Here is a 22,911-nt window from a genome sequence, read left to right as displayed (position 1 = left end):
GAGCTGCTGTTGTAGACATGCAGTCTGGCTCTGGGCAGGATCAACTCAAACCTTAAACAGCCCCGTTTTATTTCAGCAGCTGAACAAACACTTTCTTGGTAAACACTGGGAAAAAATCTTCCATTTCCAGCGAAGGCTCGACCATTTTGTGTGATGGGTCCCGTATGTCTGACCCACTAACACATTTCTGTTCAATAGACAGAGTGACGTCACGGGGGGCGGAGTCTGGGGCGTTCAAAACACAGACTGCCCTTAATCCTCACTGATTTTCTGCTTCCTGCCTTGTTTTGCGCGTATTTTCCGTCACTTCAAGTTATTTGACTTTGCGCGTTTTTCTTTAAACCTTTTGTTTTACTTGCTCTTTTTATATAATGCGGCTGCTTTCCGTATATTCATCGCAAAACCCGTTTTGTTCCGAGGTTGTTTTCCCTAACAGGATCCTACTGGGGTTTGTTTGTTTGTTGCTTCTGGCGAATATGGATTGAATTAGAAACAAAAACCGTATAAATGCACCTGCCGTCGAGGAGATACTCTGCGTTTGAACTCGAAGAGGTAAGACTGAGCAAGAAGGAAAGAACAAAAGAGGAAAACAAATGGGGCTTTTTTTTGTTGTTGGCTGCAGCAGCAACTGTGCAAGAGGCTGCAAGCAGCTGCAGCCCATTATCCCGCCTAGATCCTGCCTGTGTTCTGTTTCACCCGCTGCACATTCAAACAGAAGTCACGTACCAGTGATTTCAACTTTGCAACTCGCCTTTTAGGTCTGGTTTCTCGATCCTGCGGTGACTGCCTGCAAAGTCTGAAAAATGGCGATGTTGTTAAGTAAAACTGAAAGCGTAGTCCGTTTCCTGGTGCGTACTTGACTCTTTAAGCAGAAACCTGATGAACTGAACCAGATTATATTAACTGGCGCCCGAAATTGACAAAATTATGGACAGTGAGACTTGTTCAAACCCGTCTGAAAAATTAGAAGAAGTTGTGCAAGTTGCTGCTTTGGGCAACAGGCCGATTTATCTTAGACTTTTATCATCATTAAATCAATTTTGGTTGTCTCACCTTTTTATTTTCCTTTACCTCTCAATAAGGAAACGAGAGACCTCAGTTTACTACCTCACATCTTTATCAAACCTTTCATATGACAATGGTAGGAAAATAGAAGGTGAAATGTGATTGAAATGATGCTAAATGAATATATAATTATTATAGTTTGACCTCTGAGTGAATGCACAACTCAAGCAGTCTAGATTATAAGAAGGATACGTTCATACAGTAGATCATGATACTTTTAAGGGATGTTTTGTTTTGTTTGCCAACCGATTTCCATTGTAGTCACTGTCTCTTGCTTGCTTTTCCTCTTCTTCCTCCTCCCTCTCCACCTCCACCAGGTGTGTGTGCCCTGGGTGCAGCCTGGCCTGTGCTCTGGTGGAGATGAAGAACCCAGCTGCCGCCGAGACCCGCCGGCTGGTCGGCCTGCTGGAGGCTGCTCTGGTCAGGGAGTCTCGCCTCTGGAAGGTACCTGTCTTCAAGAACGGATGCATCCAGGTGGGACACAGGGTCTGTGCACATGTGTACTTTCAATTTGCATTTCAAGCTTGTTTGAAGATGCAAAGATGTCATTTTCAGATGTGGGTATATAATCTGAACCATTCTGGTTTTTAATGTATAGTGGAAAATTGAGGAAGAACCTCGCACCAAAGCCTTAGAATTTCTGAAAACATTCAGGTTATGGGAAGCTCCAGAGGTCACAGGTGAAAACAGCTTACCTGACTAATCCAGAACACAGTTCTTAGTGCAGGTATTATTTATTAACCAGTTGTTGTCTCCTTCGACCGCTCAGGGTGCTGACATCTCTTCATCCCAACACAAAGAAATGATCCTTTGGCTCGGAGAAATGAGCAGGCTGTTCCACTTCTGTCCAGAGACCTTTGCACTGGGGGTGTGCGTCCTCAACCGCCTGCTGTCCACTGTCAAGGTAAGCAGCTTTAACAACCTTTTGTCCAGAGGCCCATTTTTCCAGTATCTGATATGTTACTCTTTCAGAATAAATGGAAGCAAATTTCATTTAAAAAAAAAAAAAAAAAAAAACCTACACAAATGGCTGCTTAGAACAGTTCAAAGTGCAGTAATGGACAACATTTCATACTTCTTCTCCTGAGCTAATGGTCCGTAGTCAAAGACAGCAATACATTTTGTCTATATCGGACATCAGCGTTTACTCTGAATAGGGCTGCACAGTGAATCATGAATAATCGTATCTTAACTCGGGTCCATTTACTTCCAATTATGACTGTATGTAGTGTATTTAAATTCAGCTTGACTTAGAACAGCAACTCTAAAATCGAACATCTCAGACCTTTCACCCTTTTCTTTACAGTTTCTGATAATCACACATCGTTCTTAAGGCATGAACCGAGCTACTGGTTCATACTTGCTTTGTGGCAGGGAGCAAGAGAGCACAGCGAGGCAGATCTGTGCAACCTTAAAAAAGAAAAAAAAAAAAACTAGTTTCTCCCAATTTGCCAAGCTTCAGGAAATATGATCACAATCTCCCCCTTCCTGAGTTACAGCATTGAATAATGTCCAGACGTGTTTTTTTGGCACATTATGAACATTATAAAGTCACAGTGAAGTTGACCTTTTGACTGTTTGGATATAAAATGTCATCACTTCACTACACGGATGTAGTGTTCACAAGTACACAAAACTAAGTACAATTGTCCCATTAAATCCTATTAAAGCAGTCACATCCCTCATCACCTGCAGAACTGATCCTTGCTGAGAGACGTCAGCCTGAATGTGTTAGTTTTCTAAATTAATTTACTGAAAGTCAGAATCTGTAAAAGCAGTGAAAAAGCATCCCTAAATGTTTTTTTTATTGATGTTTGTTTTCACATTCATACATCTTGTCTTGTTCCTAAGAAAAATCTGAAGTCTTTCTTTTTTCTTTTTTTTTTTTTTAGGCCCAACCAAAATACCTGAAATGCATTGCTTTTACCTCACTGGTCCTAGCTGCCAAAATCAATGAGGAAGATGAGGTAAGATCTCAAAAAAAAAAACAAAAAGCAAAGTCAGCTTTAAAAAAGAAAAAAAAAAAAAAAACAGTTACAGAAAAAAAACAGGAGCGACTTCAATGCTATTTCAAAACAATATGTTTATTTGCTTCCCTTTTGTTGGTGTCTGTTTTAACAGGTAATAGGTTCTGTTAAAGACCTGGTTGTGCAGAGCGGATGCAACTTTTCAACAGCGGAGATTCTTCGCATGGAGAGGATCATTCTAGACAAGCTGCACTGGGACCTGTACACTGCAACACCAGTCGACTTCATTCACATAGTAAGTTAGAATTCAGCAGATACACAGGCAAAACAGAACTGTTCTTTTTTTTTTTCTTCTTTTTTTTTCTTTTAAACTGAACCTGAACTGTCGGAGCATCTCACAGGGAGCTGGCTGGATTTTGAAATGCTTTGTGAATTCAGGTCCCAGTCTTGCCTAAAAACACAGCAGTACAAAAGCACACATTTAAACCATCATGCTTGCTTCAAGGGGGTATTAACATACCCTCACACACACACATACACATACACACATACAGACACACACCCACACCCACACACCCCTGCCCCAACAAAGAAGAATTGGTCCTAGTAGAGATTGTGCATTTATTTTGATTTGTCTCTTTGTGCCCACGATTCCTATAAACTCCAGTCAGTCCTGGTTGGAGTGTGTTGTTCTCTTATTAATAATCACTGTAGCCAAGAACGAAGACTAAAATCCCATCTCTCACTAACGCATAAACAAAATAAAATGAAATAAAAAGGGTCTGATTAGAGGATCAGTTAGATTTTTATATTTGGTTGTCCAACATATTAGAATAAGACGGGCTACGTGTAATCAAATAGTGGCTGTCAGACAGTTGATTTTATTTACCAATAACATAATGATGCTGCCTGACCTCAGCTGGGATAAAACACTGCTAAATTTGCACTTCACTCACTTGTTTTTAGGGCTAATCTAATTGAGTAAATCAACTTCTAACATTAAAAAATCACTTCTTAAGTGCCACATCATAGTCACCCATCATAGAGGTGATGGGTTTTTTCCCACTCTTAACAGATGTTGAATATCAGCCGTCTGCAGGTTCATTGCAAACGACATTAGACAAAGCCAAGTTATAACCCAGACTAATTACCCAATTTGCATGTGTGTGGACAAAAAAAAAAAAAAAAAGCAACAAAGACACATTTTTAGCACGAGGTCTGAATAGAGCTGTGTGAGATTCCTCTAACCACGTTTAAGACTGCATTTGCAAGCTGCCAGCAAAAATAACAGGCGTGTTGCATATCAGGCCAAGGCACTTCTGACTAGCTCCCACCCGCAGCCTCGCAATGGAAAACATAAACCCTGCTGCCACCAGAGGGAGTGTGTGCAGACAGAAGCTCATCTGTGCAATCAAACCTCCAAAAACGTTAAAACCACAGACCATTTGAGCGGTTAGTGTATCAGGAACATGCTATGGATTATCGAGACTGTAATGTCAAAACACGTTTGTCATTGTTCACAAATCCCATGCTGCGTTAACTCGGTTTTATGGCACAGTATTGTCTCACGGCTTGGATTTGTAGACGGTAGTTTAACTGATAACCTTCACAAATCGTTACCAGAGGCAGGCAGAACTGTTGACGGTCACAAACACACACACACACACATCATCATCATCATTTAGGTCCCATCATGCAGTTGGGGCCCAGGGCTGTATTCATAACGCTTTTTTTTTTTTTTTTTTAACAAGAAGTCACCCAGGATGTGATGATTAAAGATCCACATTTAAACAGCAAAGACGGCAGTTTGAGCAGGTTTCAATGGGCCTCACAGAGGACTGCGTGATACAGGCGACATCTAAATATCACAATATGGCAAATGTATGCAAAATCACTTTAAGTAATCATAGTGTGTTGCACGGAACATCAATTTAAAATACACTAGCAGCATAGCAATGTCAGCCTGCAGTGCTGGTCTGGACTGAAATATCTCAACTCAACAACTTTTGAATGGATTGCCATGAAGTGTGGTGCAGACGTCCGTGTTTCCCAGACAATGAAGCCCTAAGACTTTGGTGATCGCCCAACTTTTTTTCTCTATTGCCATTTTAATCAGAAATAGACATTCAAGTTCCTCTCAGGATTGAATTTCCATCCACGAACTTCCATCTTCTTAACTACAGTTTACTTGGTGTCATTCATGTGGACAGTTTTAGCAATCCAACATGATCATCATATCACGATACAAGTCAGGAATAACGATACTGAATTAGAAGTTTCAATTCTAAAAGGCAGATATCCTGCAGATGCCGATGAAACAAAAAGTAATGAAGCCAAAGACTAGATTCAACTGAATGAGGAGGCAGGACAGGTTGTAGGCCAGCAGTCGGGTGCTTTATGAATACAGCCCATAATTTTCTTGACATAAATAGTTTACACACTGTATTGATCCACACTGTTGGAAGGCTTTCCGTCGAGAAGATATTTAGAAGATATTGACTTCTTGCCCCCCGGAAAAATGAACAGCTGATTTGTGAAGTCTTGTTGTGCATTCTGCGAGTCGATAATTCTCGTCACCGGACCAAAAAGAACAACCCGCCTTCCCTCAAGAGATAAATCAAGGTGTTGGAACTGTTGGGATATTGAATCATGGAGGACGGTTACATTTCCTTAAAGCAACAAACCAGAAATTGTCACCCAAAAGAAGCGTCATGGCACATCATCAGTGTTTCCAGCAAAACAAAACAAAAAAAAAAAAAAATGGCACTTTCCCGTACTATTACAGTTTGACTGATACTGGTATCGCAGGTTTACAGTGTGTGGAGTTATTGTTGTGAATCTATTATTGTCCTAGCACTTCACTTTAAGTAATACAAAATCCAAGACTTTTAAAATAAACAGACATAATGTATTAATAAAAGCTATAATAAAATAAAGACATTTTCTCTTTTTTATACTATTGAAATAAATATTTTTTTCAAATAAATGCTTTAACTATACTGTTCATATCTCACAATTACATTCCCCCTGCCCTGAAGAAATGACTGCGTTCCCTTCCCTAAATAAAGTGTTATTCTCCATTGTCTATAAAACAGCAATCGATAGAATCTATCAGTAATTTGTCACAGACTCGCCACCATGACACTTTTCATATGAATAAATAAGAGGCTTTACAGAGATGCTTCGTCATTACCTCTCGATATGCTTCAACGACCAAGTGAAACTCTTCTGAAAGGCAGAATCAGCTACGTGATGCTCAAAACTCTCACCATCTGAGGTTGTATTGTGACCGTTGACTCCGAACGTCCAATTTTCTTTGCCTGCTACATTACCCTGAATTACATACGTTTCCAAAATGGAGTGAAAAAGGAAATTTGAGGAGGAGGAGGAAGAAGTCAATCAACTGTTTGTTTTTTTTTTTGTTTTTTTTAGGGGTTACTTTTTGACTTTGGCACCACATTGCTGAATCTACCTCCCAGCATTCCATTTTCTTTAAAAACCAATGGCTTATTTTTGCTACAGAGTAAGAGACGAAGAAAGCAAAATGAGCTAAACACAGCGTGAATGAAAGAAACGCAAAAGACATCTGACGTGGAGAAAAAAAAAACATTCCAAGAATGCATTGATATTTCAAAATCTAGTGGTACTCGTCGGTACCTTATTGGCACTCTGTATTTAAACCAGAGTTTAAATAAAGAGTGTGTTTTTACTCGGTGTGTGATTAAAAGTATGAAGAAGTTCTTAAACATAAGTTCAAAGTGTCTTTTTCTTTTTACAGTGAGCCCCCTCTCAGGTTGCGATTAATAGTTCCTGCCTACAAACGGGAACACAGAAAAGCACTGCACGTACGATACAATACGAACAAGATTACTATGATTCCTCAGGCAAACGGGGAGGAGGGGGCGGGGGCTTGATTAGTAAAAACCTGATGGTGAGATTCTCTGTCTGTTGCTCAAGGTGTCCTCCTGCACACCGCTTCCTAACTTAAGCAGCAGGTGAGAACAGTAGAGAATGGCAGACTGCGGTGAGACAGTGTCCCGGGTGGATGAGGATGGAGGGATGAATGATGTGCTGACCTTTATCTCAGATATGCACAGGTCTACTTGATGTTGATGTGAAATTATTAAGTAGTAGATGTAAGGGGTGAGTGATGGATGGATAATGAGACAACTATGACATCATTATGCTAACGTTTTGGTCTCGTTCCTCAACATTTCTCCGTTCATCTCCATCCTAGTTCCACGCCCTGCTCGTCTCCAGCCATCCCCACCTCATTCCGTCCATCGGGCTCGGCTCCGGCGTCGGCTGGGACCCGGCGCCGGACCCCAGCGAGCGTCCCGCCGGGCCGGGGCATCAGAAGAGGCCACCGGGCTTCCAGGCGGCGCTGTGGACCAGACAGGTGCAGCACTGTATGGCCTGCCACCAGCTTTGGCAGTTCAAGGGCTCCACATTGGCCTTGGCCATCATCACTTTGGAGCTGGAGGCGCTCACCCCCGACTGGTTCTCCGTCTTCACCGAACTGTTGAAGAAAGCACAGGTAAGAGAAAAATGCAAAGGCCTGCGAGGAGGGCAGGACATACAAGACACCCATGGGGAAAGTGTGTACCAGAGCCCAATCAATACTTTAGCATGTGTTGATATTATCAACTGATTTTAGCCAATATAAATAACAAGAAACTGCAGCACAGAAATGCTAAAGATCAATTTGAGGTAATATAGAGATTAGTTAGTTCATCAGAGAGTAACATTTTACAACTGTAAAATGTCCAACTGAGAATACAATTTTAATAATTTAAAAAATATTTTTCATAATTATCAAAAATCTTTTTTTTTTTTTTATAGTTTTATGCAAAAAAAAAAATTTTTTTATTCAAATTATTTAAAATTAATTCCTTAAAAATGCTCAGAAATCGAGTGCACCCTGTTGGTAACTAATGACTGAAGCAAACAAATACTCGTGAATCCACAATATAATCACTGGAATTATTAACATATTGATTCAGCTGTGAAGGACGTACACGTTTGCATAAAGGATCTATTCACTTCACCCACAGATCTGCAATTCCTTGTTTTTATATTTAGACATCCCAGGCTATTTCATTTCATTACAAGTATAAACTTGAACAAGTTGATCCAGTGCAGCTTCGTACTGTAGGGTGCTTTGGATCAAGGCACACCATTAAAGGCACATGCTGGTACATTGAAGAAGTGAACAAGTGATGCTCCTTACTGCCAAAAATCAACACACACACACGTTTGGTTAAATCGGCCGTTCGGCTGCATTTACACACTGAGGAAACCAAGGGAAGAGGATATTGCACTTGTCTGGAAATTGCTGTTTCACCCAGTTTGTGCACAAGTGAACAAGAGCCTGTTGTCTATATATTCAGTCCTGTGTCGTCGAAATAACCACAGTTGATCACAATGTTGATAAGAAATCAGAAATCATTTGTTTTGAAAGGTAAATTTCAATTTTGATCCAATTCCAGCTTTGAATATTTGACCTTTTTATATCACACCTTTTTGTTCTCTCTTTCAGGTTGATAGTGCCGAGTTCATCCACTGCAAAGAGATCGTGGACGAGTACCTACACAGCCTGGAGTTGTCCCTGCCGGCCAACGCCGTCTACATCTTCGACAGCGCCCAGATCCAGGAGGAGGAGCGAGTCTGGAGCCCCACGCAGCACCTCAGGCAGCCCAGGAGGGGACGCCGGGGCGGCGGCGGCGAGCAGGGGGACTCGGATGAGTATTACGACGGTTTTTGGTGTTTGTATAACGAGGAGACGACACCCGGCATGGAGGGAAGAGATGTCGAGGGTTTGTTTGATTCCCAGAAGAAAAACATCTCCCCCTGCCCGCCGCTGCACCCCGCTGTCAATTAGGATGGTTAGTCCCACCACCCATCTCTTCACAAGTGCACGGTGCCCCCTATTCTACATTTATGATGTTATGAAGTCAATTAGCACATTTTAGTACCCCACCAAACAGCTCACTGATGCTCTAAGGTCATAGACTTAAATCCTGATGTTTTTCACCTGTTGTAATATTTAGGAATTGATTTAGAAGATTTGAGTAAATAAAGGTAGAAATTCTCTTTTTGCTAAGGCCAAATTAAATACCTGTTTTAGTCCCTTCTGTGCACTTGTCGACCAAATGTGAATCCTAAGGTGTGTGTGGACATGACCTGTTCTCTGTGTCGACAGCTGGGCAGTTGTGGGGAATGTTTGAGCCTGACTGAATTGAAATGGAAATGCTTCTCTTTGGTGCAGAGTTATTGGTCCATTTATGTTCGCTACCTATTATAATAATTATTATTATTGTTATTAATGCCAAGTTGTTTTGTACTTTTTAACCTTCCTGTCCTTTATATCCACCACAGATTGTTTTGTTTCACCGGTGGGAGGTGAAGGATAAGAATTAGGCAGTTGTGTGTGTTTGTTGTTTGTTTTTTTATGAGTGGTTGAGGCCAAGAATGGCTTTTTTATGTTTGAGAGGTTTTGTTTGTTGTGAAACATGTTGGTGCTCAGGTTCCCCACCAGAGCCACATAGCACTTTGGAAAACAAAAAAAAAAAAGTTTTTCTCTTTTTTTTTTTTTTTTTTAATGCAAATAATTTTATTTTTTCACCTTTTTTATTATTATTTTAACCTTTTACTTACTTGTACTAAACATCTGCTTTAAGTGTTTATTTACCAGTTATTTACAAAAGTTACCTTTTCACAAAAAAAGCTTTAATTTCTTGACTAAATGCTGCAAATTGTTTGATTCCTTTTTTGATTCTTCAGCCTGTTTTACTTTATTTACTTTATGCAACTGTTGTTACATATCAAACACGAGCACCTTTTGGGAGTTTAGTTCAACACTAGAGCACAATGACAAAAAGAATGGGTCATTTTGAAATCATGAGATTATCTGATCAGTGATTAATGCATCATTGTACTCATTTAAATTTTCAATATACCGTGTATATATATTTTTCTTATGATGACATACTTAATGATATCACCAATAATCATACCCAGAACATTCTTGATATTGAAGTATTTGGATAAAAGTTTCCTGTTTTTTTTTTTGTTTTTTTTTGTTTTTTTTTTGTAAATATAACCCAGCTCTGTCAGCTCTGTCGTCAGTTTCATCACGTTACTGACACGTTTCGATTGAAACTTTATATATAATGTTGGCTGATTACATGAACATGCAGCGTGTCCACAGGGACTTCACCTCCACTGCCAAACAGTTGAAATAGTTCACTGTGTTCAGAGGGAAGCCAGCACTGAGATCTTTAATGTGAACTGGTTACTGTCTGTTTTCTCTACGGTTCAGTGTGCTGAGGTTCATCCAGTCAACGATTGAGTGGATGTTACAGCAGTGACCAATGTAAATGTTTTTGTTTTTTATCTTTCATATTCCTTCTGATACTGAGGCAGCTATATCGACAGAAATAAAGCTAAGACTCCAAAAGTCCAAAGTGTTATTTTCTCGTTTGTCAATTTCAAGAGGGAGCAGCAGGTTGGAGAAGCCTCCCTGTGACTGAAAGGTTGCCATGTTTAGTCCCAAGTTCGATGGGGAAAATATAAAATGGGTGAAGTTTACAACACTCTCCTGTGTTGTTCCTATAGAGATAAAATTATACTGACATGATTTGTGTCTCACTATAAATCACATTTAATACTAATGGATTGTTTTAAGAGTGTTAATGCTCCTACAGAGCTGCAGTCCACCCACGCAGGTGTTTACACTTATGCCTGATTAGAGCTCCTTTTCAGGACTTAAAAACTACATTTCATTTACACCTCCCCCATTCACCCGTTCTTCGTTGCACCTGCTGGGGTGAGACAATTTAACACTGCCATTACTCTTCGTACACAGTTCAGTGGCATCACTTCATTCTGGCTGAGGTCTAATCAGCCAGGGTAATTGGAAACACCTGTGTGGGTGTGCAGGGCCGTTAAGCTTAATCTATGGAAGTCCATTATCAGCAGGACAAAAACACAAAGGGTAAAAAAAAAAAAAAAAAATTGAAGTCAGTGAACAAAACGCTGAAATACTCGGTTAAAATTTTGACTTTCTAAATCAGATTTAAAGGGGAACGACACAGATTTCACACATTGAAATCTGTTTGCTGGGTCTTGGGGAGAAATACTGCATACGTATCCTTTTCGTGGCTCCACAGGGAGCGGCGTGAAATATTTATAAATTTCATCGTCGGTTGGAGCAGAGGGATATGACTGACTGAACTGTTGGTGGTCGAGTTGCACTGTGGGTAATGTATGCGCCATGTTTTGACAAGGAAGAAGATGTAGGTGTGGAATGAAATAAAACTCGCTTTTTAAACTTATGTACACTAAGAGTAGTTGTTAGAATGTCAGAAACATAACTCTCAAAGTTAATTTTATTTCTGTGTCATGTCAAACATTTAGCAATGAAGCATGGAATTACAAGACACTGCTATATGTATAAAAAAAAAAACAATGTAACATGACATCTGGTAAAATACAGAGCAGTTATAACAATATATACTTCTGTAAGTCAAAGTTGTGGTAAATCAACATTTTGACTTGTGTCTCATAATTCTGAAATGATATGACAAAGAATCCAAATTAAAATACTATCTTATAATTTAGATTTAGTAAATCAAAGGTTTGACTTACAATTTTTTCCTTGCCAGGTGTATTTATGTTTTCATCATTCCTAGCCTTCCTTTTTTTCTGGTGGGAACGGGCTTCTTTAATTACCAAAGTCATTTTATGTCTATATAGTCTGCAGTTTGAAGGGTGAACTTGTTCCATACATTGTGGTATGTGTGGTTATAACTACCTAACACCCCATTTCTCACTTCCTAATTCTCACGCAAGCCTGTCTACATACTGTTCGACCACAGCGTTATACCTCCTGTATGTGCAGCATGTACAGTATGTAGAACAGCGTGTCAGAGAGCCATTATCACTCTGCTCTGTTAGAGTGTTGGTGTACTACGGCACAGAGAGAACAGAGAGCTCTGAACAGATTGTACTGCTGGATTAGATCCAGTGAGCCCTGCAAGTGGTGGACAGAATAATAATAGTGATGGCAGAGCCTTCACAGTAAACAGAGAACCATTACTATCGGAAGATTTCAATACTGTACCGTGACCCCCCCCCCCGCCTTGTTTTCAATGAATCACTCGTGCATTCTCTGAAGTTAAATAAATACTAATGCAGGAAATGACAAACGAAGAAACTGCTTTTCAGTGGTTGTACCATGGTACAGTGGTTTTGGACTGTTCAGCGTTTCAACAAGTCACATTGGGCTCTACGAAAATTGTGATGAGCATTTTTCACAGTTGTCTGATTTCTACATACCAACAAATTAATCAATTAATTGAGAAAATGGCTAATTAATAGTTGATGAAACTGTTAGTTGCAGGCCTAATACACAAAAAAATGAATGTTTTCTGGATTAGAAATATAAATTACTATACTTTTTTGTGTGTTTTTTGTTTTGTGTCAATAGTACATATCTATTTAAAAATTTGTTATCTTATTCTCATTGTTTGATCTTCAGCTATTACTATTAATTACCAATAAGTATTTAAATGAATAAGAATTATACATTATCCAGTTGCCAACTATTTGATCCGTTTTCAGACTAGAATGAGAAAAAGCTGAGAGGGAGATGAACTGTGGAAGCACTGAGTGTTGAGATGCAGCCATGTGGTTTCTAAACAGCAACACCCAGCTGCAGTTTGTGCACGCACACGCGCGCGCCCCCCCACACACACACGCGCGCGCGCCCCCCACACACGCGCGCGCGCCCCCACACACACACACGCGCGCGCGCCCCCACACACACACACACACACAGTTAACCAACATAATCCCCCATTGACACACACATCCTGTACTTCCTCCAGACACACAAAGTCAATAAATTTCACACATTTCTTTTTCACACACACATTTCTTCCTCGGAAGAAAAAAAAAAAACACGCACTGTAGACGTGCTGTCTTGGGCATACACACACATACACCCAGCTGAGGTCAGTAGCATGGTGGCGAAAGCGGGGCGGATTATTTGCAGACTGAGCAAACATCACTCGGCTCTGCAGCTAGGGATTGCTAAACAGGACACACTGCATCTCAAGATGAAAACCTCTGCATATCATCTCTGTGCGAGTGTGTGAGGGAATAAGTGTCATCACCTGCCTGTATTTCACTTTCATCTCCCTCTCAGTTGAATATCCTCAAACAAATCATGGTGAGAGAGAGACACATCAAAGTCAGGAGGATGGATGGGAGGGGGGAGGGTGCATTTATTTCCAACGACAGACAGTAAATACAGCTGCTCTCGTCTCCATCTCTGAGCGTAAACTCTTCTACAGCGAGCTGAGGCTTGTATGTTTTCCTGCATCCTGTGTGTGTGTGTGTGTGTGTGAGTGAGTGTGTGTGTGTATATACTGGCTTCATGTTTCTGTGTGTACGCTGTCACAAGACTCACATCAAGGCGATCACACATGGTTTACAATAAAGTTACATCACTTACGGACAATGTACACCGTCATATGTGCTTCTTACAATAATATCATATTCAAAAATTAGTACATTTTGCATATTAGGCTGCGTAAGCTCGAGAAAATATTCACATATATTTACTGAGTTAATATATAACAGCACCAGAATATTGCATACGTTTGTATTACGAGTTAAGACTAAGATTTAGGTTGTCAGTACCCATGTATATGCAGTTATATACAGTATACAGGTACTCAGTTTTATTGCTTGACATATTGCTATTTAAATGTATTATTTATTTGGGCTCATTCGATATAGGGTCTTATTATAATGTGAAATGTATTTAATCTAAAGTCTCATGATTACAAAAAGGTTAACAGACACACCACACTTGGACAGCATTTCAAACAGTTCAAGATATTTTTTTTTTAAAACTTTCGGAAAGACTTGATTTTGTAGGACTGACATTTAAATGGAAGAGATCAATGAAATCAAGCAGACCCTAGTTTTTTTTTTTTTTTTTTTTAAATACATGTTGGACAGTTTCAAATATGTTAAGCTGGTGTGTTAAACTGTAGTACCAAAAGATCAAAAGAGTTGAAGGGTTATAACCTGTCATTTCTGTGTGAATAGTTGATGGTAAAACACAAGAAAACAGAAAATCTTGAAATCACAACATAGAAAAAACAAATGCATATATATATATTTTAAAAAAAAAAGTGTCCAAAACAAACACAGAAATGAAAGATCCTGAATAAATGAGATGGCCACTGTTGGCAAGTGAACATGTTTCCTCATCATCTCTCGCCATCTTTCACTCTTTTCTCCCCTGTGGCTTCATCGTGATCATCATCATCCTCAGTGTCTTTGGTCCATGTGCACAATGTCAAGATGGAATGTCAAAAAAAAAAGACAAACAAACAAACAAACAAACAAAAATAAACAGGTGTTGTCGTTGCTATGGTGATGGAGGACAAATCCATGGTCGTGTGTGGGAGGGAATACAGCGCCCATAAATTAACTGAAAAACAATGACAAACAATAAACAAAATGAATTGAATGAATAAACAACTACTTGAAGGAAATAATAAATGAATAATTAAAGATTTAACAGATTCTACAACTAAACTCAAGTTTGTGTTGAAGCGAAGAGGTGCTGGAGTTCAAATAAAAGCCACGGCTTGTGTTAGAAAACAGAAAACAATAGTGCGAGTTATTGAAACTAAATTTTTCTTTTTCCTGAAAATCTACATTTTATCTATAATAAACAAAGTTTTACGATCAGCATCTTTCCTCGACTACAACTAAACGCTGGATGCCATAAATACACGAATCGGCAAACCAAGAATGTGTGGAATCTCCTTCACAAAAACCACAAAATGGAAGATCGGTGTCCTGCAGCGGCATCGACAGAATTGGCGTGAGCAGCCACAAGATGGAGCCACATGTCCACACATAAATTCTCAGCCTCAGTGAGGATGTCTGGGTAGTCAACAGTAAGACCGCGAGAAGTACAAGTCTTGCAGACCAATGTCTAAAGCTTAGCGAATGTTTTCAAATCATCTCCAAACTCCCAGGCTGCCATTAGCTTTAGTCCTGCTCAGTGCAGCTTGAAAAATAGCTGGCAGAGAATTAAAAACCTGCTATGAATATGCGAGTCATCAAGATAATATATTTAGGCTCCATTTTTTTTTATGTTTGAGTGAGGGATTTTCTTAAACCTCTTCTTTGGTGGCAAGTTCAAGGAACCTCAATCATCCAAATTTGAGAAATGGCTACAGAAATACATTGCATTCATGAGCTAAATAGGAAAAAGTATGATGGACACCTGAACGTGACACCCATACAGTATGTGATTGATGAGCATCTCATTCTCAAACCATGGGCATTAATCTGCTACTGTTACAGCTTCCACTCTTTGGCGAAGATTTTTCAAAGGATTTAGGAACTTGGCTGCACGGATTTGCTCCTATTCAGCCACAAAAGCATTACTGAGGTCAGACACAGTCCTGGCTCCCAGTCAGCATTTCATTTCATCCCAAAGGTGTTGGATGGGATTAAGGTCGGAGCTTTGTGCAGGCCAATCAAGTCATTCCACACCAAACTTAAAAAAAACATTTCATTCTGGAGCTCACTTCGTGTATGGGGGCACTGTCATGAGGAAACAAGAAAGGGCCAAACACAAACAAGAGCAAAGTTGGAAGTGCAGTTGTCTAAAATATCACTGCTTTGCTGTAGCATTAAGATTAGCCTCCTTAGTTCCAGGATAAACAGCCACAGATCACTTATTTTTTGGCCACAAAAAACAGGAGAAGTTGAAGTTGAAGGAATTTATACACACAATAAAAACAGAAGTTTGACAGGGAAGTTAATGTGACATGATGTTCACTACAATGGGTCACTGAATAATGCATCCGCTTCACGTCTCTGCAAGTCGACTGTCATGCTGTGCTGAAACGAACAGAAGCTGATGGCTGGCAGGTAAAAAAAAAATAAAATGTTTGCCTTGGACAATGTTTTGCAGTACAGCGAAATATATATGATGTGTAAGTTATTGAGCTAAAACATGAAAAGCCTGTGTTGCAGTTACACCTGCGCCATCATAAACTCATCGTACGCACCATCAGCATACCCATATTGAAAATGAGCCGTGTTCTGCATCACCTATTTATAAGCCAAGCTTGCTATTGTCTCAGCGAGTGAGTTATTGCCTTCTCCCCGAGTATCCTGAATAATCAGAGCGAGGCAAAGGGAAAGAGTGAAAGGACAGGAAATGTTAAGCTTGGGCAGGACAAAAAGGGGAGGAAGTTTCCTTAACACATGCCAGGCCTTTAAAATAGCTGAAACGTTTGTGAATTGGAGATGGGCTCGACAACAGCACAGCACATTCAATTTAAGGCTCATTAATGCGACACTTTGCCACAGGACTTAGCAGAATGAAAACCTCCAGCTTAAAGACTTGTAACAGGAGCTAAAGAGCAAAAAAAGTAAAGAAGGGATGAGGAAGGGATGAGGAGATCATTTCAGGATTTAAGGCACAAATTAAAAAGAAAACAGGATTCATTAAAGAAAGGAAAAGGGCTGGAGAAAGCAGCTTCCTGTTATGGAAGGAAGAATGAGGTGAGTGACTGACAGAAAGGAGGGGTTGGCTTACTTTTTCTTGTCCTTGTCTTTCTTGAGGGGCTGAGATAAGGACAGCGTCTCGGCTGCCACCTTCTTCCTGTTGAAGGTGTTCATCTCTTCCTCCAGGTCTCTCCGCTTCTCCTCAACCTTCCTCTTCTCCTCCTGATGCATCCGCTTCAGCTGCTCGAACTTGTCATGCAGCTGAGAGGGAGGAAACGAAGGAGGGAGGTGATGGGCCGACGAGAGAGGACAAATATTTTTTTGTCAATTAACAATGGGTCAATGTGTAATTTAAAAGCAGTTGCTCGTGGTGACAAACCCAAAGAGAATTTTCACCCAACTCTGCATCTCTTCAGCTCTACAGAGCCTGGTTTGGATCATTGTTTTGGTTTTCAGGCCTGCAGCTCTGCCCTCATCAACCGCAGCTATCTCCAGCTAAATAGCTCTAAAAACCAGCCACCCTCTTAACTTGCTCAGTTGAACAAACAAGAAACAGGCTTGGCCGCATAATGTCAATAATGACAGGTGTTTCTATTCTATTTCTCAGAGTTGATATGTGGACATATCTGTGGCCTTTTAAAATCAAATATACCGCGTCCATAGCTTCACATGCCCAAACTGACCTCTCTCTCCTTTTCTTTCAGCTCCGCTTCTGTCTCTTTTACTTTGTTCACAAACATTTGTCGCATTTCTTCCTCTTTACGCTGCAGGTCCCCCAAGAACTCTTTCCTCTTGGCCTCGTATGTTTCTTGAAGACTGGAGAGAAGAAAAGATGTGACAGAGGAGAGAATGACAAAACAGTAGACAAGAATAGATTGGGTATTGTCTGTAAACAATGGAAACTCTCCCTGGTGTTGACATACAAGTATCTCTGTGGTTTCGGATTTTGCGTGTGCGTGTGTGTTCTCACTCTCCGTGAACACGATGTGTGTATGTTAACTGTGTGAACTCTCTCCCCCTCTACCTGAATGGCTGGCTGTCAGGGTCTGTGTCTTTGAAGCCCATCTCCTCCAGCTTGCAGCGTCTGTATAGCTCATAGTGGCGGGCGTGAGTCTGCTCCCTCAGATCCTCCATGTTGACCCTGATCAGCATCTCTCTGAGTTTTACAAAGTCGCAGTGGCTCTCATTCTCAACTAAAGAAAAAAAACAAAACACACACACACACACACACACACACACACACACACACACACACACACACACACACACACACACACATCATAATTAAGACAGCAGTTGCGATTTCAGGCGCTTGTCTTGGTTATTTCCGATACAAGAAAGGCTCTGACAAACTCTGCTTTGGTGCTGAAAAACTGGATTTGGATCGTGTTAATGAGCCAGCGTCAGAGCTACAGGTTCTGAATCTTTGCTTTTCACATTTCATTCTGTGCCTGGCTGTCTTTTTCACTGCTTTTAACTAATTTTAACTTCCCATCTGCCACCCTGTTACCCTCCCTTCCTCTCCATCTCTCTGTCAAAAGCAGGAAGTCTTTCTCGAGTGAGATGTGAAGTCACTTCACTTGAGTTTCATGTCCGAGTGACTCTCACAGTTAAATGAATTCATGGTGGATAAAGAGCAGGAAGTATTTCCTGCCTGACAGACTGACAGCAGGGTGGGTGGGGGGTGTGCCCTGGGCATCATTTCCATTCTGATGAAGCCTTTTTACTCATAGGTCACCTCATTTAACTCCACTGCAACAATGTGGACGGTTCAGGAAATGTGAACGTACAATTTTCTGTTCTGTTAGAGGCCAGAACAGACTGTCACTGTGGGAAGATCAAGTGGGTAGGGGTACCTAAATGTGGACTGAATCCATCTGTACTGTGAATCAGCCTGTAGTCTGGATAAAGAGGAGGATAATAATATGGTCATATATATATCTATATATATCTATATATAGATATATATAGATGTATATATATATAGAGAGGGGCAGAAAATGGATGGATTAACAAATATAAAATCATTAATTCATCTAACTTCATTTTAGGACGTGTGCATTATAAAAGGATGAACTTCCTATTTACTGTAGCTAGCAGAAGTGACTGTGCTTGTTCTGGGTCTGATGATGTTGATATGAAAAAAAAAAAAAAAAAAAAAAAAGTATTTTGAAACTTCTGCCACGCACACAATCCCAACAGACAACAACAGATACATAGAGGCTCTATAACTAACATTACTGCCTATGAAAAGAAAACACTTAAAAGTTTTGTAAATTAAATATAAGACTTTTTAATACCTTCTGAGGCCTTTTTGGGGACAACTGAATTCAATACTTTTTCAGAGTCTTAAAGATCCACAGATAGCCAGAATCCCTTCTCTATTCTGGACTGTTCTCATCAAGTAAAATCACTCCTCCCTTTCTGGACGTTATTTTTCCGCCATTTACAGACTCGATAATACCTTCAGAGTCTATGTGAAAAACTTGAAAAACTCATTATTATTCGATATCCTCAATAATTAGCAATTTTTAAATGAAGGCCACATTTCTGTGAAGTGCTAAAAACGTGGAGCAGCTGTGGTCCAGAGCATAACTTGATACATCAGCCAACTTATCTTGGAAACACAAGAAAAGAGTGGCCCGTTAAAACAGACATGTGATATCAAAGGAAAAATAACTTTCCCCCTTTCAGGAAGTAAATGTGATCAACCTGTTAGCAGACCTCAGAAAAGAGTTTTTCCTGTTGTCTCAGATCTGATATGAGTGGTGGCCGAGGACATGTGAAGAGGCACGTGGCTTTTCAGGGGGTTGACTCGTATGCCATGAACCCTGGGGTAGTGGTGGTGGAGGATGGGATGTATGTTGTTTAAATGCCACCACAAGCTGTGAGCTCTGAGGATGTAAAGACAGCAATGCACAGACTGAAAGTGCCCAATTAGCGTGGCATTTAGCTTCCCCTGATGGAAAATGCTGGGAAAGCAGCCTGCAATGTATGATAGCGAACCACAATGCAGCAAGACAATATGCAACATAAGACAGTCAAAGTACCTAAACAATCCAAACATCCCATCCAAAGAAACAAGACTTTCCCTCATTAGATGCAGACATAAAAAAAAAAAAGAAGTGAGTGAGTAACCACCTAGTCACCCTCTTCTACTTTAACGCTTTTGGACCCAAAATCTGAAAAAGATGAGAAACAGTAGTGGGGATGCAGCTGTATGATTCACTCACCCTTATTTTTACTCAAATTTGCTGGTTAACCACACATCATTAGTGGGAAAATACAAGTTAAAAAAGAGAAATGAGCTGTTCTCTGAGGCAGCATCCAGGCTACTGAAATTGCTTGTTCATTTGGCATCTAATAGTCTCTCTGTACTGCCCCCCCTGCTGAGGGCTGAATAGGGGCCAATCCTCTGACTGACTGCAGCACTGAGCCCTCAAGATATCTGAGCACAGGGCTCTACCGTCTCTCTCACACACACACACTCTCACACACACACACACACACACACACACACACACACACACACACACACACACACATAGAGGAGAACAGAGACACGGCTGCAAATAAATCTACAGTTATCAAAAATGTATGAAAATAGATGAATAAGCAAAATGAAATTCAATGAAAACACAATTTTCACTCACTGAACAGGCTGATCATCAGTTCCTGTGGTTTCAGTAAAGCCTTATTTAGCATGTTTTGAGTGGTAAACAAACAGCTTTATCTAAATTGCAAAAAAAAAAAAAAAAACTCTCAGATTAGTTCAAGCTTTTACATTCAATAGTGTATCAGAGAGGAGCCCAATATCTTGAATTACTGAGTGAAAAGATAAGGGCTGTTATTTAATTTTAGTCCTAACTTTCTCTCATGCATAAAGCCACCGAGGACATATCCATGTATCCTTCCGGTACTGAGAATGATTTTGGTTTTTAAAGTTTTTATGCTTGGCTGAGGTGGAAAAGTTGGTGTATCTGTAAAAGCCAAATGCGACAAAGTGCAATGGAAACAGTTGCTTCCAAAAACAGTCTGAGAATCAATTGCAAAATATATGATGAATAACATCCATGTTCACATACAAACACCCACTACAATATGTGTGCACAGAAAAACAAATACATAGTAGCTTATAGAGAAGTAAAACAGAGTCTGCTATATGTCACAGATGTCTGGGGTTCAGAGATAACAGAGTATCAAGATCCTGAGGGAAGATAAATAAACACACACACAGACACAAATACACAACCACCCTCAATTACTCTTTTTGTCAGTGCACAGTCCTTCCTCTGTCTTCCTTCAAATCGATGGAAATTTCCCATGGCTCTTCGAGAGGTTACCATAATGCATCTATATGACATCTGGCATCTACAAACTGTTTCCACTGACACAGACCCTCCTTTCAGTCAGCCGAGTGTCGTAAAACACAAAGACGTCTGTCCTCTTCTGCCCCTGTCTGAAGATACTATGACAAAGTATGAATGGTGAGCCATCCGTTTGCAAGTGTGCCTGACTATGAGAAAAGTAGTTTTCTTGTATTACAACCCACTAGTCCTGATGTTTGTGGTCAGGCAGAGATGGATGAGCGTGATAAGATTATTAGACACACAAAGAACAAAAGACTTTTTTTTTTTTTTTTCATTGGTTGTTTAGCAATCTTCTTCTTAGTCCACACACTCAGGTCGTCATGAATTCAAGGCTCAATCTGTATTTTTTATGATCTAATCAAAATATTAAAGCTGGTCTGGCTTTACTGGGGTAAACAAATCTTCCAAATGGAGATAAATCCCAAAGAAATGAGGTTACAGTAAAGCCGAGATAACTTTTTGCATATGGCTCTCTTTTGTCTGTTGCTGGACTGGACTATGGTTTCACAGTGACTGATGGAGTCCAGAGGAATCTGTCCCCCAAGAGACACACAGCAGGCTTTATAAATAACCATAGAGCGTCCTCTGAGAGTTGGGGAATGACAGTGGTCAGTGGATAATGGATAGAGGAAAGGAAGAGAGAGTGAGGACACAAGAGCAGTAAACCGAGGAAAGGAATGAAGAGAGCTGGAAGGAGGGAATGAGAGAGAGAGAAAACATCCATGAGAGTATAACTCCCATCTGAGCAGTAATATTCTCACAGCACTACTCTGCCTGACATTATTAAATTAAACTGTTTACCATCATTGACAAGCACAGAGGAATGAGCCTCGGGAAACAAAGATCCCAGGATCCCTGACACGATAGATGATGTCTCCAGGGGCAACGCATGCACGCAGACTTATGACGGCAGAGCAACATACGGTACATGAACACCATACACATCACAGACACAGAGACACACACTGGCAAAATCCCAAAACAATCTCCACCCACTCGCCCTTCATTCCACAGTGTCACTCCGCATGAAGTCACACTCACAGCTGTGCAGGGCACTCCGCGTTGAGAGGGAGGGTATAAATAAAGAGGAAAAACGGTTGAACGCACTCACCGCTCTGCCACAAGCAGGACACATCTCCCACCATGGATAGTGATAGTACACTTGCTCGTTCAGCTGATGACTTTTATTATGTGATGTTTCTCCATATGTGCAAAACATAACATAACTACCAGCGTGTGGTATAAAATAGATCTTACAAGTTTTTTTTTAAACAAAGATATTTCATATACTCTCGACAAATCAATCAACTAATCAGCTCTAGCCTTTATTTCCCACTTCGAATCCACACTTACTGCTTTGGGATGGCATCCACATGAACACACAAACAGAGGCGGAGTGAAAGAGCAAGCCTGAGCAGCCTGCAGGGGTATGGAAAGAGAATGAGCCATGGACTTCCTCAAAAATGATACACCCATGACCACTTCCAGACACGTCCACAGTGCAGGAAAATCCAGGAAGAATCACTACACATGCACACTCATATAATGGCATAATAAAAAACTGTACCACAATTCAAGTACTAACATTGTGCCTTAATTGGTTGAAATACATTTGAATAAGTTCCATTAACATATAAAGCACTCCTCCCACATTTGGACATTTACCTATTTAATACCTGTAACCTGGCAACCAAAGCTAAAGAATATACAAACTAACCAGCATCGTCACACTTATATGGGGCAACATGACTTGACAAGTATTTATGACTACATTTGCGACTGGGGTTTAGTTATCAAACGTTTGATCTTCCAAGTATACTTGACACAGGAAACTACTGTTCAAGACCTTCCTGTTTGCAAGAGAAGTCATGACTGAACTTGGACGGATCAGCAAATCTGTAGTCAGTGACTCACAGGAAGTGACTGAGTAATAATCAACTGTCACTTAATAAAATTAA

The 22,911-nt window shown here is 40.3% G+C and overlaps 2 protein-coding genes across 3 annotated transcripts in view; one reads left to right on the top strand and one right to left on the bottom strand.

Annotated features, from left to right (window-relative positions):
- Window positions 1-230: 230 nt before the first annotated feature.
- On the top strand, window positions 231-3,336 carry ccni2 (cyclin I family, member 2). Its single transcript, XM_023429433.2, has 5 exons — window positions 231-552; window positions 1,383-1,539; window positions 1,835-1,969; window positions 2,958-3,032; window positions 3,187-3,336. Exons 2-5 carry the CDS (start codon window positions 1,426-1,428, stop codon window positions 3,334-3,336), a joined length of 474 nt encoding a protein of 157 aa, XP_023285201.1. The 5' UTR covers window positions 231-552; window positions 1,383-1,425.
- Window positions 3,337-5,404: 2,068 nt separating this feature from the next.
- Window positions 5,405-22,911, bottom strand: part of septin8a (septin 8a) — a 38,726-nt gene continuing 21,219 nt past the window's right edge. Inside the window, exons 7-10 of one of the 2 annotated variants that reach the window (XM_023429430.2) lie at window positions 17,608-17,776; window positions 17,267-17,399; window positions 16,675-16,844; window positions 5,405-7,551 (exon numbers count right to left, since the gene is read on the bottom strand). In XM_023429430.2, the coding sequence (XP_023285198.1) occupies window positions 7,386-7,551; window positions 16,675-16,844; window positions 17,267-17,399; window positions 17,608-17,776 (638 nt within the window). In that variant the 3' untranslated portion in view covers window positions 5,405-7,385. Of the gene's footprint in view, window positions 7,552-13,301; window positions 14,542-16,674; window positions 16,845-17,266; window positions 17,400-17,607; window positions 17,777-22,911 lie in introns of those variants that run through there. The other variant, XM_023429432.2, reaches the window with a different exon arrangement.

The sequence above is a fragment of the Seriola lalandi genome, unplaced genomic scaffold (assembly GCF_002814215.2).
Source record: "Seriola lalandi dorsalis isolate HSWRI2012SDOR001 ecotype SW California unplaced genomic scaffold, Sedor1 jcf7180002054893, whole genome shotgun sequence".
Classification (NCBI taxonomy): Eukaryota; Metazoa; Chordata; class Actinopteri; order Carangiformes; family Carangidae; genus Seriola; species Seriola lalandi.
Note: the sequence above shows the minus strand (reverse complement) of the source record. Positions and strands in the feature narration are given on the sequence as shown.